This window comes from Nyctibius grandis, chromosome 9 (genome assembly GCF_013368605.1).
Source record: "Nyctibius grandis isolate bNycGra1 chromosome 9, bNycGra1.pri, whole genome shotgun sequence".
Classification (NCBI taxonomy): Eukaryota; Metazoa; Chordata; class Aves; order Nyctibiiformes; family Nyctibiidae; genus Nyctibius; species Nyctibius grandis.
In genome coordinates, this window is record NC_090666.1 from 32,539,304 (window position 1) to 32,557,336 (window position 18,033).

General features: G+C 40.6%; 1 protein-coding gene across 1 annotated transcript in view; it reads left to right on the forward strand.

Annotated features, from left to right (window-relative positions):
* The window catches only part of KALRN (kalirin RhoGEF kinase), a 526,387-nt gene that overhangs the window by 224,790 nt on the left and 283,564 nt on the right, over positions 1-18,033 (forward strand). Inside the window, 1 exon segment of the mRNA XM_068408148.1 lies at positions 12,152-12,274. Coding sequence (XP_068264249.1) covers positions 12,152-12,274 — 123 coding nt within the window.

Sequence of the window (18,033 nt, forward strand, 5' to 3'; positions counted from 1 at the left end):
TGCTACTTTCTTATTTATCAATCAAGGCCACAGGGGGTGTTCCCCTATGTACCAACAGCTTTTCTGCCTTTCCATCCACTAGTAGAAAGTTTGGGGACAAATCTAATAACAACAGGACAAATTCACAAGTACGTACCAACTGCTTTGTGCTGCTCCTACAACTGAAAGCAGCTACAAACCCAGTTTTGCCATCTGGTTTCAGGAAGTGTGGAATTGCCTTGCCTGCTGAGCAGAGCAGTACAGGGAACTGGATAAATATATAGCAGAAATCGTCTTCCTGGTGGATGTTATTCTAGCGGTGAATGTCACCCACCCTTGTTGTAACCATCGTTTCTTTCCCTGTGGAGGAGGGGGCAGGACTCTGTTTGGAGCCTACCACTGACATTTCTGTTTCTGCTGCAGCGAGTCTGTTGCTGGTTTGACAACTCTGAGGGTACAAACTTTCTTCTGTAACACTTCCATGACCTGAGTTCAGACTCCACAACCAAAGCACATAAGAATCTTCTGAAGGCATTTGTGGTGCTGATTTTTCAAATGTGGACAGCTGTCCATCAGGAAGGGCAGTCATCTGCCAGAGACTGATTGCTGTTGAGCTGGTTTGGCCTTGGAGCAGCAAAATGAAAGTATAAAGGATGCAAAGTTCAAAGCTAAAAGTTAGGAATGAAAAACCACAGGGGTTAACTGCCTTGCCTCCTGTCACACAGGAAGCCTGTCCTGCAGTAGGAGTCCCGATCTGATGTATAAAATGGATATCTCAGTGCTTTCCATCTTTCTTTATCAATTCATTCTGCCCTGTGCTGCCAAATCAGCTTTACTTTGCAGACAGCTAAATAGGTTGCCTCCACAGCACTTGGAATTGAACCTGATCTTTTTGATGGGAATATAAAAACAATAACGCCTCTCTCCACTGCTGCAGCTAGGGATGAGGAGGACTTGCGCATTTCCTTCACGCTAGGTGTGCCCTATAGCATAGTTACAGCAGTCTGGGGCCACTTTCTATCTGATTTGCACTGGATCATCCAACACACTTGTGACCTTTCAGTGCAAGAGGACAGAACATTAACCGAGTGATGGCGTAGTTCCTGCTTTATGTTTCCAGACTCTGGCAACAGTCACCTCACAGTCCGTCAGCTCCTGACTGTAAGGAAACGGCTCTGAAGCTGCTGAAACTGGAACATGGTGTGCTGTGCTATTTGTAGTTTCCTGCTGCCGACACTGGATATGCAGTTACTATTCCTCTTGCTTCCTCCATGAACATTAGAATGAGTCCAAAAATAATTGAAGGCAGTATGGTCTGATGGAATATATTTGCATTTGCACAAATTTCCTCTTTATTTTGCTTGCCAATTATGATAGGGAGCATTTCAAGGCTGTTTCAGCTTCTCCAACTTGGCACCGCTGGGAGGCACAGGAATGCTCCCCTGATCAGTATGGCAAGAGAAAGTGTTTTGGCATCTAAATACAGACTTAAAACTCATTTTTAAGGATGAATATAGCATATTATAACCACAAAATTCTGCTTTAACTAAAGAAGACAAGAAGACCCAAATGCTCTAAAGGGCAACGAAGCCCACACATCTAGAAAAAGAGAAGAAAGAGGCCTGCGCATATAGAAAAAAGAGAAGAAAGCTGCTTTTTTTTTTAATTTATTGCTTTGATCCTCAAGATGGTTAGGTGATAAGAGCCTAGCTGTCAGGAAATAATGTTATTAAACTGTGCATGAGGTTCACAGACTTATTGTGTGGCATCTTTCAGATGTAGCTATGTCATTATTCCTAAATGAGTGTCTTCCTGGCCTGGCTGAAATGCTTTAAATGGCCCACACTTGGCAGAGCTTTGGGTCTTAAAAGTATATCTTAAATTAGCCTTCATATCTATTTATAGGGAACACATAAGGGTGGGTGTGCAGTTGAGAGGTTGTCTCCTCAGGAGCTGCTGGTAGTTTAAGAGGTGAAACCAGGAGCATGGTTAGTGAATCGTTTCCAGGAGTATCAGTGTCATTTTAAACCAGGTCACTCTGGCTTTTCTTCTTACATATCATGCACATTATGAAAACTAATTCAGAAATGTTTTCTTCAACCTTCATGTATTGCAAGGCCCGTCCATATTGCTTGGCATTGAAATCCTGGATGGCTTATGTCCTACACAGGTGCTGAAAAGATGTCACAAGCAAAACAGTCTCGAGTTGAGGAATTTTGCTCAATTTATTGCTAATCAACACAAACTTCTGATCTCAATTTGGGTGTTGAGAGGACAAAGTAGGACACACTCCCATAAACAACTGTTCTTCCCCAATTTCCCTGATTTTTGTCATGGTTTATACCCAGCCCATCAAAATTCTTCTGGTGGGGTGACAGGCAGCGGGGGATGTCAGGGATAGTATTTGCAAGAATTTCTTTCTGCTGCTGTTACAGCTGTTCTCTGATTCTTAGATTTTTTCTGCTGCTGTTCCTTAGTGTCCCTGCCCTGGCACGGGCCACCCGCCATCCCTTGGGGCTGTCCCTGCCCCCTTGGCCATGCAGGACCCCACAGAGCGTCCCCAGCCCTCAGCAGCCGCCATTTTCTTTCCCTCACACCTTGTACCCAGGCGCTTCTCTGGCTGAGGCCGTTTTGGCGGGACGGGCGGGCTCTGCCCTGTGGTGGTTTTCCCCGCTGGGGCCCCCTCAGTGCCAGAGCTGGCGGGAACCGGCCGGGACCGGCTTGGGGCAGCTCACGGCCTCCTGACAGGCCGCCCTGCTGCCCAGCCTGTCACGGTCATTGCACAGGGGAATGGGCGAGCACCCTTACACCCAGCCAGATTAGCTTTTACCGTCCTTTCAGCCCTGGGGAATCAGAAATCACTGTGAGGGGTGAGTTGGATTTTAAGGTTTTTACCAACAAGACTGTTCACTGAGGTAGGCCCGAAGGCAGCCCCATGAAAACCAGGGGCACCGCTGAGGGGACAGTGAGGCCTGGTGCCAGCTGTGGAGCGCCTGCCCCCAGGCCCGGATGCCATCCGCCCTCCCAGCTTGCCAGGTTTGCCAGCGTCAAGGGAAAACATTGAACCAGTTGGGGAAATAGCTGGGGCACAGGGGTAGGCAGTGCTGGACACCCCAAAATCCAGCAGAGAGCTGATGTCCTTTGCTTTCCGTCTGTGCAGAAATCCCTGCTCCAGCCCCAAAGTGTTATGTCATATCAAGAGTTTTAACCTATGATGACACCACAGCTGTATCTCTGGGTCTCAGACACAGGTGATTTTGGTAGGGGAAATGCCATGCTTCTGATAAAGCAGTAAACATCTGTCTGGCCGTTTTGTTTTTAATGGCGGCTATTTGGAGTCACAGGAATGTCGTCGCACATTAAGCCAGGAACAGAACCAGGGTCTATAATAAAGTCACCAAACTTGTACAGCATTTTCAACTGAATGAAATTGTATCATCTCAGAGATTCTGAAAGCTGAGAGGAAGATCCCTCATCTGGGGACCCACTCTGGTCTTTTAATAATTTACACTTTTTTCCATTCATGAGGCTGTTGTCTATTTATCTCTTTTACTGTTACAGATCCTATCCAGCCAATGAATTAATTTGCACTTAGACAGCAAGCCATTCTCTGTAGATGATCTATGCCCAGGAAAGGCCATTTCCATTTTAAGGAACAGAAAATCCTTTCTAGGAATGCCTGAGTGTTTGATGTCACTTAAGTATGGTGGAAAGGTACAATATTTCAAAAAAGCAAAGCAAACACGCGGATGCCTAAAACACGCCCAGATATCATTAGTCATATTTATGTGTTAAGTATCTGTAATTTTCTCCCACCTTCAATAATAAAATTATTGCTTCTCTATTCGGCATTATAGGAATCACATGCCTTACTTTGTGCGTGGCTGTGGCTTGATATCTGTCAGGAAAAAAACACAGATCTCTTACTCTGGCATTGAACATTTAGCGTGAGCATGTTGGAAATGGTGCTCTGATATTAATACAAAGCTATTTGTCACATCACACATCTAGCTAATTTTCTAGTGGGTTGACATTTGGGCCCATTGTCTGGAATAATTTAATGTGTTGTAGCTTAAACTTACTGTACTCTATGAATCATATACACAGATATTTATAATGGAAAAACTGTGTTCATTCAGCATCGAGGTTACACAAATACAGCTGTGGGTCTGGATCTTCAGCTGGTGTAAATTGGCCTCATTGGAACAACACCAATTTACCCTGGCTGTGGACCGCACCGAACACATGTGAAAGGGAAAGATCTGGCAGAAGCATCAACTTGTCCGTCACCATCTGTAAACAAGAGACAAATACAAAAACAAACACAACTTTGTATTTAGGCCCTGGCTTAGCAAAGCATTTAGATGTATGCTGAGTTCTATTCTGAACCTACAAATACTTTGATTTAATTAAGGCTGTATTTGTAGAGCAGCAATAAGAATTACAGCAGATTGGGATTTTTTTCTGTTGAAGAAGTTTTCATCAAAACTATTGATTCATGAAAAAAGATGAAATGTGCTATCAAAGTTTTCTTTAAGTCCAAAATTTATTCTGGGGCCAGTACACTCCTGTCTGCGAACAGCCATTTTCCTAGTGATCCTTCATGTAACCAGCCCAGGGTCAGGGCCCTGTGGGCACTGATGGGTGTTAATGGCCCTGACCAGCCTCACCTGGGGCCTCCCCAATCTCTACCCGTGGGCCAGGAGCCCCATTGTGGCTCAGGTGTGGGATATCAGCCTCCAGCTTTGCCACAGCCCAGCCCTGCCCTGCCTGGCCATCGGCCCTGCTGAGCAGACACTGATCCATCAGCTGATTTTGTGGCATGACCTGGTATGTGTTGTCCCTGCGGACCTGTGCTGTGATCATGGGGCTGTGTCTGAGCCTGGTTACCCTCACTGTACCTGATCCTGACATGCTCATTGACTTCCTAGCTTAAGCTTGGACTTGTCTTCTCACCACAACTTGTCTGATGATTTCTTGATTAAATCTGGCTGCTATTAGTGCTTGGGGGTTGTAGGACGGGCTCTGACTAACGAGGCCCCTGCCCAACCTGCTGGGTTTTTGTTCCTGGCTCCTCAGAATCCTTTAGGGAGCAGCTAGCCTGGACAGCCAGCATCAGCCATTGTTCTGCTGAATTTAGCTTGGATGCTTGAGTGGAGGGATTTTTCTGTATTCCAGGTAAATGTCCTGATTCTTTAGACTGTTGGCTCTTCTCAGGTGCTCCTTTGTGGAGGTGTTGCAATTCTGCTGGCCTTTTCCAGATGTACAGGTGACCTTGGTATGGCTGGTTCCAATGAAACTCTAGGTGTGATTCTTGTCTGGAGGAACTAGGGAGCTTTCTTGATTGATTGCCTTTTATAAAGGTAGCTCATGTGGAACTCTTTTTCAGGATCAGGCCCTCACATATTAGTATAGCCTGCTTACATACCACAACTCTGTTGCATGGTATTCTTTTTATTCAAATACTGGCTAAATTCAATTGCAAGAGATGTAAGGAATATGGCTTGATTTATCTTTAATTGAAGTGTTGTGGGTAGTTCAACTTGCTTAATGAGATACTGTATTTGAGCATTGTATTTGGAAATTTAGTAAACCTCGAGAGTGACTCTGACAGTTACTGTTCTAGGTGTTATTTTGTTTATATTGTGGAAACGTATGAAAATGAACTTGCTTGGCTGTAGATGTCCTCAGAGCGGAACTTTCCACTTTCTGTTGTAGATTCATCAATTTAACACTGGCTGGATAGTTTTGAAAATCTAAAAGGTGGATGGACTTTTATATAGACCTATCTTTAATAAGCAATTTATGCTTATCTCCAGCATTTTACAACCTGTGGATCATGGATATTAAGTTACTTAGTAGTTGGTGAAGGTATTCAATAAAACAGAGTTATTGTCCATAGACTTTAATTTGCTATAGCACTTGCCTTGAAAAATTTTATGGAGTCCACAAATTGGAAGAGATTGAAAAGCACTTACCTAACAGGGATTTCAGCTGTCACCTGCCCTCTACTCAACTACAGGCAAGACATTATTTTAGATTAATTTTTTTTTCTCTTTGTTAGCAGCATATGGACTCGTAGTGGGAGAATATATTTATGCCTGGTGCATTATATGCAAGACTGTCTGGAGTTTATTACAAAACCCTGCTTTATATTGTTTCCAAGTGCTCCTGAATTTGCTCTTCTTATTTGCGACATAACCCGAGTTGCGCTTGTCAGAGCAAATCCAGTAAACACTGCTGGTCTTTGTCAATATTTATGCAGGAGGCTACCAAGAGAAAAGATAGTGAGGTAATGCAGAAGGTACTGATGTTGATTCAGTAGCTGTTGATCTCCCATTTTTGTATCTTCTTGTCTAAAGTTGATGCCAGAAGCACTGCACAGGTGATCCTAAATTATGTCAGCTGGAGTATTTCCAAAAAAAAAATCAATATTCCACAAAGTCCTATTAGGACCTTAGCTTGCATAGAACGATAACCGTGAACTAGAACAAGTGCAGAGAGAGGCTGTGTATCTTATGAAGAAATAAAAGAGCTGGGCTCTAGTGAAACAAACAGCAGGAGAGACAATGAACACACCAGAAAAGGTTAAGCACCTGGGAGGAGAATCCTTTTACTTAAAGGACAGTGTTGACCTAAGGGTAAATGTGTATAAACTGGCCATGAGTCTGGTTTAGAACTGCTATTCATAGGAGGAGCTCAGCTGAGGCACTCAACTAGTTGTCAGGTGGAGCTTCATCCCTTTATGAAAGAAAATTTTATACTGTGGTTAGCTGCCAAAAGCAGTGATTGGACTTGACCTGAATGTCCCTTTGGGACTGTTTTCTTGATATGTATCCTATATTGTTCTTCAAGATGGTGTGGTTATAATGGTTATCGTTCTGCCCTTACTTAACTGTATGATTTTGATATTTATGGCTGAGAACTTACAGAGAAGATGATTTGCTACAAGCAGGTTCATAATTAATTCCAGCCCTAGTATAGTGTTAGATGGATTTGGGATTTAGTATTTTTAGCATGTATAAACAATTTTGTTAATAAATATATTAAGTTCACTGGCTGCCAAAACCATGAGGGCTGTAATCCTCCCATCAATACCACTTGGCATAGGATGTGCTGCCAGCTATGTGATGGGAACACCATCCTGTTTCAGAATCCAGCACTAATGCTCCTCAGCAAGCTCTGACAAAAGCCTGAGAGCAGAGGTCATTATTTGAAATGATGTTATAAATCTCATTTTATCTGAGGTAGGGCTGGACTGCACACAGTCTGCAAACATGCTGTTCCATATCTGTGTGTTTCTTCTCTTCTCTCAAACAGCTGTTCTCGCCCTGTACTCACTAGCCTGCCAGATGGTACAAATCCAAGGAAAGTATGGAGCCACATTCTCCCTCTGTAGGACTTAGTCATGACCAGCTTGAGTCCTGCTGTTTGGTCTAACACTTAACCTGGATTTTCTAGTAACTCATCAACTATGATGACAAAACATGAGGTTAAGAACTCATTGTTGCCAGCATGACTGACATTGGAGATATGATCTGATACCCTCACTCTCAAGTGAAGTGGCCTCAAGACCACATGTGTAATAATTACTGCTGGTGCATGTATGATCTTTAATGACCGTTAGGGTAGATGCTTTAGCAAAGCATTGGGCAGAGACCCTTTGGATCATTCTTAGTTCTTCTGACTCTCTCATAAGAGACTAATTTTCTTAATTAAATGTAGCACTTAACGTTCTTGAACATATGCATTCACTTTCCTTTATGTATTGTTAGAAACAGGGACTAAAAAAGATAATCACATTGAAAGTTTATATTCTGTTTTAAGTACACGTAACTCCTCCCCCCAGCTACTCAGTCACTGAAAACCTCTTGACTACTTAATTGGTCTCCAGGTTATCTGCAGCACAGTGGAGAGGTGCCAGTCTGGGAGACACTGAGGACAGTTGGCTCACATGTTTTAAGGGATGTAGTGTCCAATCTTCATTATTCTGCTCTTCTGTTCAGTGTGAATTCATGACTGCAGGAATGATTAGCAGACTTAGAGAAGAATTAAGTCACTGGCAGTCAGCATGACTCCCAATTAAGAAGTAAGTCAAAGAAATAATTAAAGATCCATTAATTTTATGATAATCACTAGGCTACGTGTTTTAGGGCAGTCTTTTTCATGAATGGGATGTGATCAACTGATACAGTGCTGTATAGCAATGTTAAATCTCAGTTAGCTGAGACACTGTATCTGGTTTTAGCTGATCTCACAGGGCACATTCTCCAGACTCTGCTATTTACTGAATTAAAAACTCATTCCTTTGTCAGGGAAACTAACTTATCAAAGGATGTTGAACATTTTTCCAGGAGCCCAAGTTAGCCCCTTGAAACCAGGGCAGTCCTCGCAGGGTTGCGTAAAATAGCAGCTGTTGGGTCACTGCCATGCTCACATCCTTAATGGTGTACTTTAATTAAGCAAACTAGGCAGCACACTCACTTCAGGAACACAGGAAGCATCAGTGTTCCTCATGTGGAAAACAAGTTTGACTTGAAAGCTTTCAGGAAATATTGCTAGTAATATGGGCTAGGCCAGACAACGTTGACAGACCTTCATATTGAAACCTCCTTGCCGCACATTGCAAACTCTCACAGCATCATCACAAGTCACCCAACATCTGGTATTTTCAGAGCCTCGACTTTCAGTCATATTATTATGAGAAAATTGTTTAAGTCCATTTGTAGACTTTGTGGTCAAAGAGAAAAGTTTAAAAACACAATCCATTAGATCTCAAAAGCAAATAAGACCCCTCTTTTATCTATGTATGTATTTAAATCCCATGATTGTTGGGCAAATCTCATGATCTGTGGGACTGTGTGATACTTACAATTTCCACACATCCTTGATTAGGAGGGTGAAAGTACAAAGTTTTCCATGGTGCCAGACCTGTGCAATAAAGAAAACCCAATACTATCTTCTGGGTATTTGGGAAAATATCTACAGTTAAGTAAGCATGAAGCAGAAATGCTTGAGAAGTCTCTGAAGGAACCAGCCCTGGAAACAAGAGCACTATAGTCAAAGCCAAGCAGTACTGTGCCCAGTTTTGGAGGGTCAAGGTAGTATTTCCACGTAGCACTGAACTGTGCCATGCAGAGGTACCAATTCATCTGGGATTTGTTTGGGTATCTCAGATACAGTAAGGCATTGCATAAGGTAGACATGTCTGCAGTCTTGCAAAGCCCTGGTTGCTGTGTAAAGCAAGAGTGATTGTAAATACTGCTTATTATTTATTAAGAGCCAAGAACAATGAAAGTTTTTACAGAGCAAAGTGCATAATTAACCCTACTTTAGACCGTAGTGAATCTGCATCTTTTTTTCTCTGCATTCATTCCTAGGCATCTTGCTATATTTTCTCCCTGCTCCAAACCACATGAAACACAAAGCTCTTAATTCTCTGGACTTTCAAGTGAGACTTGAGAGAGTTGGAGAGAGACCCAGACCATATTGATGGGGGATAATTTGCTACAGGCATAGGCTAGCTGAAACCAAAGTAATTTTTTATGAAGAACATAATAGAAAGATGCAAAGTCTAAACTGAAATTGAGTCTCTTCCAAAATATGCTATTGTCCATGAATAGAAGTTTAAAAAACATACTGTTTTGGAAGATGGTACAGATCTCATCATTGAGGTCTGTTGCTCAAAATCCCTGAAGGTCATCCTTTCAACTGCTATTGTGTATTTCAGTTGATTAAACAAGACAAAAAGATTAATCATCTTTTAAATTTCCTTTTTTTTGCCTTGATGGTTTATTATTGTATTTTAAAAGGCAGAAGCATGGTTTAACTTAACCTAGATTCTCATCCAATAATATGCGTATAGATTAGATGGAGGAAATGCTCCCTATCCACAGAGTAATAGATTACTAGTTTAAATTGCTTGTCTTAAAAAGATCCTGATTCGGCTTTGCTGAGCATAAAATATTAGATTTACTGTTTATTTTTAGTGGATTGCTGCCAGTTTTCTTCTCCCTGAATGTCTTTAGATTGTTTAAAACATTAAAAAATGTTCACATCAAACATGTATCTACTTACAAGAAATCTGTGTTGGTTTCTCAGCCAAGATGTAAAAGCTTGTTTTTGGGACATGAACTTTGCTGTTATGGAATTTTTTTTTCTTTATTGGCTTTATGGCTTTTTTCCTTTAAGCTCACAAGTGTGGCAAATTATTTTGTGCTTATGTTGCTTATTAATTATTCATAAAGTGAGTAAAAGGAATCCAATGAGAAAACTTGAGGTGTCTCTTCAGGTTATATTAGGTTGTTTCATTCTGTTTAATTGGCAGTAACATTTGAAATCCCTGACCTCATCCTTGCAAAAATCTTGTTATTTATACTTTCTGAAAAAATGACGATAGGCCTGATTTTGATCAGGTACAGATGAGAAAGTAACAGTGTCAATGATACTACTTTGGACTGCATCATTGTAACTGGAACCAAATTTAGCCTTTAAGAGTATTCCTCAACACAAAATACAAGCTAGTGTAGACTCTGTGTTTGCAATTGTATTTTCATAAATAAAAGATTAAGAAGTCAGGCATACGCGACAGATTTTTGGAACCAGGTCAGTGTAGTGTGTCTGGTGGCATTGGAGCACTTGCAATGTTTATTTCCATTTTGATGAAAGGGATATTCAATATTCTTTCTCCAAATCCCCTTCATAAAGTAGTGCACTCCCATGCCAAATTGAGTGCTCAGCATGAAGTGCTGAATTTATTGCAGGAATCTCAGGTGACCCATACAGGGCCTTTTCTCTACTCTTAGGAGCACCATCTCTACAGGGAATGGATAACTTGCCCTGAGAAACTACAGCAACATACAGTGCCTGAGCAGTGGGCTCTGAGTGTTCTTCATCTGTCACAGGTCAAAAATTGTTATTCAGTGCTAAAGAACAAAACAGCTCTTGACTGGAGGACACTTAAATGTTATCACAAAGATTTGGCCTGATCCTTTGACTGTAAGGTGGCTGCTTAAAAGCTGCATCACTTGCCTTTTCACCTTAAAACACTTTCTTTAACACCAAGGACTGTATTGACCTGACTTCCACTGGCTCTATAATTAGTTTTTCTTTCCTTGTAATGAATTAATAAGTTGGTTTTCTTATTATGAGAGAGTCCTTATTAATGCACAGTTCCCCAGCTTGCTGGGATGGAGATAAGGGAACATGATTCTTTAGAAAAATGTTTGCAGAAAAGAAGAAATATGAGATCGTAATGCCTGCAGAGCTGTAGACAGGAGCAAAGAATGAAAGGTTCTCACTCTGAATGCATTTAGTCTCTAACAACACAGAACAAGCCAAAACATGAGCACACTATCTCCTAGCTGACTTGTGACAGCTTATAATGAATGAACGTGATGCAGATTGAAGTGTCACGTTAACGTGCTACAAAATAAGGAATGAGTTTCACCAGCTTTATTCAATATATTTCTATCTGTGTCTGAAGTGCTGAACTATCCATTTTACTTGGAAATATATTTGGAAGTGGGAGAAGTTGAAATGTGTACTCTTTATAGATATTAATAAAATACTTTTTTTTCTTTTTCTTTCTTCATCCCAAAAATAATAAGTGGAAGATGATAGACTGGGTTCTGGCTTTGGAATTGCAAAGATCTAGGAAATATAAGTGTAGGAAGTCATCTGGCTATTTGGATGTAACATTTGGAAACTTCACATATAGACAGAAAAAAAAAAAGGGAGCAAGAAAATCCCATCAATAATATTTATGGAATTTTTGGTCCATTTCTGGATTAACGGTACTTTATGAACTGCTAGATCTCTGGTCAGTGGAGCAACCCCTGATTTTAGGTCTCTCTGCTGCTGTCTTTCTATATATGAAATTCTCATTACTTATAGGAAAAGACTATGGGATTAGCTTACTGAGGAACATGCTTTATGAGTTATCTTTCCTGACCTATCATTCTGTTAATAATGAAATACGGTGATAATTTAAATGCTCCTACTGCTCGACAACAGCCCATTTTTATGAGGAACATAAATGAGTTTTTTTTTGTCTGTGTTGTATATACATTTGTTTCAGAACTGTGGATTTTTACATTTTGTACTCTCTAACTTTCTTCAATCCCATTCTAACACTTTTTTTCCCCCCTCTGTCCTGTGTGAATACTTCTAGATGTTTGACTGGATCAGCCACAACAAGGAATTGTTCCTGCAAAGTCACACGGAGATCGGCGTGAGCTACCAACATGCCCTTGACCTCCAGACGCAGCACAATCACTTTGCCATGAATTCCATGGTGAGTTGAGGGCACGCTGTGAACTGTGGGTCTGTGTGCGTGAGTGAGGAAAGGGCCGGCACATGAGGCCACCTCCAGTTTAGAGACCACTGTGGACCAGTGAGAGGTGAAGTAAGGAAGGTCAGGCTGGGCTGTGGCAGCAGCCCTCTTTCTGGGAAGCAAAGTGTTGCTCTGTCCACCCAGACACTGATACATGATTATTTCCTTGACTTAAGAGCAGCACAGTCCTGTGGAGTTTGTTTACATTTTGGAGAGCAAATGCAATATTTTTTTGACATTTCTTTGACTGGGAATTAATGAGAGCTGTAGGTGGCACCTTAATAATTTATGCTTCTTCACCCATACCCTGCAAAGGTACTTTTCAAAACCTTAAAAATCAGACACTAATCAAGCTGTCAATTGTGGCCACAGAGAGATTTTGGCTTTTTCAGTAATTAATTGGTCATTCTTTTTGAATGCAACTCAATTTACCTTAGGGGTTTTTTCTTAAAAAAAAAAAAAAAAAGACATCATTATATATTTATAAGTGCTTTGCTCACTTTCTTATTCTTTCCAGGCATAAGGTATTTGTTCTGGAAACTGCTCTGCTTTCAGCACAGAAATGAGGACAGAATGTATTGGTGTTTTGATTGTTGCACTGGGTTAGAAAAGTGCATGCATACCCCTCCTGCTGGAATTGCACAATGCAGAGATGAGCCCTCTCTGAATACTCTGTCAACTACACAAAAGCTTTCCTTGAATAAACCAACTCCTACAGGTGTACCTCTTCATGCTGTGCATGGTCAAACTACAGTTGCACTGGGGCTGAGATCTCAAAGGTGGTGGTTGACGTTTAAGTTGTTGGTGTAAGTCACTAGAGAGCCACACCCTACTCTGCTGCCAAAGGGCAAGGTACTTGAGAGCAGCTGTCTGAAATGGGAAAAAGAGGTCCTGACTACCTGAGGTCATTAAAGACCGCACACTGCTTTCATAAGACTACAGGTGTTAATCCTGGTATTCTGGCCAAATTCCAGATCAGGTAGTTAACTTCTCTGACCTAAATTCCACATGCCATTTCCACCTACCTTGCTATTCCTCACTAAAGCACTGTGCTTCACTAGGGCATTGAGTAACAGTGGAAGATGAGAAATGTTTTTAATGTCTATTGATGTATTTATTGTGATTGAAAGGAGCACTGGAAAACAGGCTCTAGGCACCTGATTGTTAAGTTTGCCATCACAATGCCATCTAGCAAAATACAGGATAGCACAGCCTCCATATAACGCTGCTTCTCACAGAGTCCTAACAAATAACTGTGTCCCGGAGGTTAGTGCATTAGAAGTCGTTTGGATTATGACAGATGCAAAGTCAGTCATAATTCTTCAGAAAACACCACTAGAGTCAAGCTGGAGGACCTCCCTTTGTCTTTTTTGTGGTACTGTCTGGTATGATTTTCTTAAAATAACTGGGAGTTAAATTTGGAAAGAGATAATTTTTGTTAATAGAAAATTAATGAGTGACAGGGAGGGTGCCACCTAATGGAAGGAAATTTATTTTCCTCCATTCTTCTATCTGTCCCCAAGTGAACTTTTGGGAATGAGGAATGCAAGGAAGCAAGACATTTGCAAAGATCTTAGGGGAACTTGTGGGGGCAGGGACCTCTCAGTGGCTGCGCTGTGGCTTGCAGCTATACCTCCTCACCATCTCAGTGCTGCCAAACTCCTGTCTGATAGAGCTGCCCAGGAGAAAGCCCTTTTCAGCTGAGGGGAAAGAGTGCGACACATGATGCACCTCCCATTTTGCGCTGTCTCTAGTATAACCCACGCACGTGTGTAGTCATATGGAAGCCCGTACAGTCAGCGTGAATCAATCTACAAAGAAAATTGTCTCCTCCACCTCCTTAGCATAGAGGATCTATGTGGAAGGGCGTGAATACTGGGCACCTTTAACTTTCAACCTATAAGTATGGTGAGAGATGGCACTCAATCCTGCTCTAATTAATTGGACTGAAATATATGACTCTGTGGAGGAATCCCACAATATAATGAATATGCCAAAAAATATATATATGTTCTCAGATAATCTTTCTTATAGGAATATAACTCAAAGAGCAGTACACCTGTATGTCATTTTCGATATGCTACTTTTCTTTTAGCTTTAGTTTAATTTTAGACCTAGAATCCCCTCTGATGATGGGGTGATGTCTTCCTTTTGGTTTTGGATCAACATCGATTCATATAGCAAAGTGGCACAGTTCATTCAGCTTAGATTTATATTTTAAAAAATTCTTGTGATGTGCTCTCTCAGTAGGAACTTTTTTAAAAAGTTCTTCAAGAGATTTCAGTTGTCAAACAGAGGTTACATAAGGAGTTGTGGTATCGTTATGGACATTATGGCAAAGTCAGGATAAAAAAGACTGTAGAAATATTTCAGGATACAGATGCAACTCAGGACTACACTTTTCATTTTTTTTCTTTCATTTTTTTCTTTTTTTTTAAATACCATGGAGGCCTCATTTAGATTTAATCAGAAATATCAGAGGTTTACTCAGTGCTTGAAATTTCTTATGATGAAATAGGTTTCTCAAGACTTTCCATATTGCTGAAAGTCCTGTATTTGGGTTATGTGTCTGCACAATGGCCTTTCTAGAGGGGATTTCAATGCCAGGGTTGTGCAGGCTGGCAAATGAGGGGAGTTTTACAGCCTGGTGAGGTTGGGTTGTGGAACTAAACAGGGCTGCTGTTTTGCAGAGGGCTGGGCATCCTATTTTTGGAATACCAGGCGTGGGGGTATATCAAGCTGAAAGAACGTTTGGAAATAGTGGGAAAAAGGTAATAACCTTAAGCTGCAGGCTACTTGAACTAACCTGGAGCTGCTGTTCCTATGTCAGTTTAGTGCTGCTGTCAGCAGTGATGCTCTTTTTTTTAGATGGTGTGTATTCTTTGCTAGAAGAATGTGGAGTGACTCCTGGTGTCCCCAAAAGTCAGTATTGTGAATATGAAGGTGTTGGCATGCAGGAGATATCAGCTTGCTGCCTAAGGGTGTTGAGCTCCTTACTACTCACTCCATTTGTGGTAAAGCAAGCAGGCAGAGCAAGAGGAGACTGAAACTAAAATGACCATTTCCTGGGCACAGCCCAGCTCCTGTGTTTGATGGTTGTTTTGTCTCTTGGCACGCACAAGAACTCTGTGCAAGCCTATGTGAAGACACTGTAGTAAGGATGATGCCCCTGCATGTGTTCAAGGCAAGAGGCAGTGATGATAAGCAATGGACTCAGGACAGATCGACTTGCTTGAACAAAGTAAAACCAGAGAAAGTTTGGTGATGACTCGGAACATAGTGGAGGATATTATATACCCCAAGCCTACACAGCGACCTGAGCCATACTTTAGTTGTCAGAGAAGCAGGGCTAGAAATATGGATGAGGTCTGTTTCATGTGTAACAACATTTTAGTGAAGGAGAGTCTGGCTGATAACAGAGAAACTAGTGGGAAAGAACCACCATAGCTAACTGTAGCTTCTTGAGGCAAGATATACAAAGTCTGTATGTTTTGCCAGGTTTTCTGATGCACGGTCGGGTTACGTGGGGTTTGTTTTTTTTATCCAATATCATTTTCTCTAAGAAAATTACAATCAGTGGTGTTAGAAGTACATAATCATGCAATTGCTACTGCACAACTGCCTTCATTCAACTATCTTCTTTTTATGGTGACATCTTAGTTCAGTTGTTCATACTACCATTTGATTTCTTTTGGAGACTGTTGGAAAATGGCTAGAGCACATTATTTGATAATATTTACATTACGGTAAAAGTAGGAGGTTTATGTCACTGTTCTAGGTGTTGTACGCTTTCAAAGGAAGAAATGGTCTTTGCCTTACAGTCTGTTGCCATCAAGAATCTTCTTGCATTCAGTTACCTACTGATAAATATTTGTGAAGTTAAGGATTAGGATTAAGTAATATAATGCAGAAGGTGTTAGAGAGAAAACTATACCTCTGGTGAATTTACTATTAGATATGTACTCATTTGTGTTTATAATCCAGTATTCCTCAATCTCTTCATGTAATACCCTTGGCTGCAAAAAGAAAATGACAGGAATCCTTTCCCATTTCTTTACCAGAGAATGGGGAGTTTATTACCCTCAGATCTGTTTGCAGTCCCAGGTAGAGTATTGTGCCCCACCCAAGACTGCAAACTTAAGATTCTGGTGAGTTCTAATAAATTAAAACATTCATATCATTCATATCAGATTCATATCTGATGAGTCTTCAAGCTCTTCCGTGCTAATTACAGAACTCAAATATTTAGCTACCATGCTTCGGGCTCGAGACATGGAGCTTGGTTCAAGAAGAATGGCTTTTCAAACCCGGTTAAATGATGCTGTGTGGGTTTTTTTTTTAATAAATCTTTTGATTTCTGAGTCTCAAGGGTGAACTAGATCATGCTATAAACTTTTTCTCTGAGAATTTGCTTTATAATTGTGCTTTTTATAGAAATTTGCTTTATAATTTAGCTAGATATTTTTTTTTTTATGCAGTATATTAGTCCCAGCAACTGTTGGATTGAGAATAGTTCAGCTATCATGAATCTGAGCAACAAAATAATGAAAACTTGAAGCACTGTTATTTGTTTTGGGGCTTGGGGTTGTTTATGGCTTTTGGGATTTGTGTGGGTTTTTTTTGTCAATACGTTGAAATCAGTATTGAGAAAAGATATGGAGGAGGGCAGTGTAGCTGAGGATGGCTGTATGTTTTGCAGGGAAAAACTCTACAAACTTCAGTGGAAGTTGGATCAGATCTTGGATCTCTAAGGTGTTTTGATTTTTTTTCTTTACTCTATGCCTAGTGTCTTTTTAAACCTGGCATAACTAGTAATAGTTAAAATATTCTCTTCAGTTCCTCTAGAAAATACACTCTCCAAATGTTTATTGGGTCATGCCTTTTGTTGCATGCTCTTCCTATACATCTCTCTAGGCATGCTGTGACCAAAGCTCCTCTTGGAAAAGCAATTTATTATTCTTTTTTTACAATAATAATTCTTCCTTTTAAATGAACAATGTGGGATGTGGAAAAGTCATGTATTTGAGGTAATAAACTGTAGTGTGGTATTTTTCTTTCAAATAAGGACCATAGATTATTTTTTTCAGTGATTCAAGGCAGTGTTTGTTTTCACTTCAGTTTCAAAATAAATTATGTTAGTCTTTATCACAGCTATATAGTGTTATACTGAAGCAATAACACTTTTCACGAAGATGAATATTCAGCTCCAACATTTTGTGAGTTATCTCAGTAATCTAGTAAATTCAGTAGAGAAAAAACACCAGTGTTTCAATATGACACAAAACATACTGGTTTTAGCTCTGCACTTGGATACAAGTTATTTGTATTTCTTTTGCCAGGACCTTTTTATGCCTGGCTTTGTTAACCTCCTTAAAGAATGATTTATCACTTTCTGTGGGATGTGCATAAAAATGGCAGTGTTCAGTGCTGGCATTGCTGCCTGTCCTGCTGTCAGGGAGTTAGCTGTCTGACACTAGATGGAGATGCATGTTGTCCTAAGAAAGTTGCAATATATTTCAAACATGTTTACAATTACCATGTAAAGGCTAGTGATCTGTTGAAAATTCCCAACATTTATCTTAAATAAGTGATGTTTTTCTCTATGTAGGCTGAGCTAAAATGCCATCCAATATTATTCTGCAACAAGCTATGTGTAATTGGCCTTGTTAGAGAAACCTAGAGGTTTTAAAGATATCTCATGAGTTTATTTTGTCACTGAA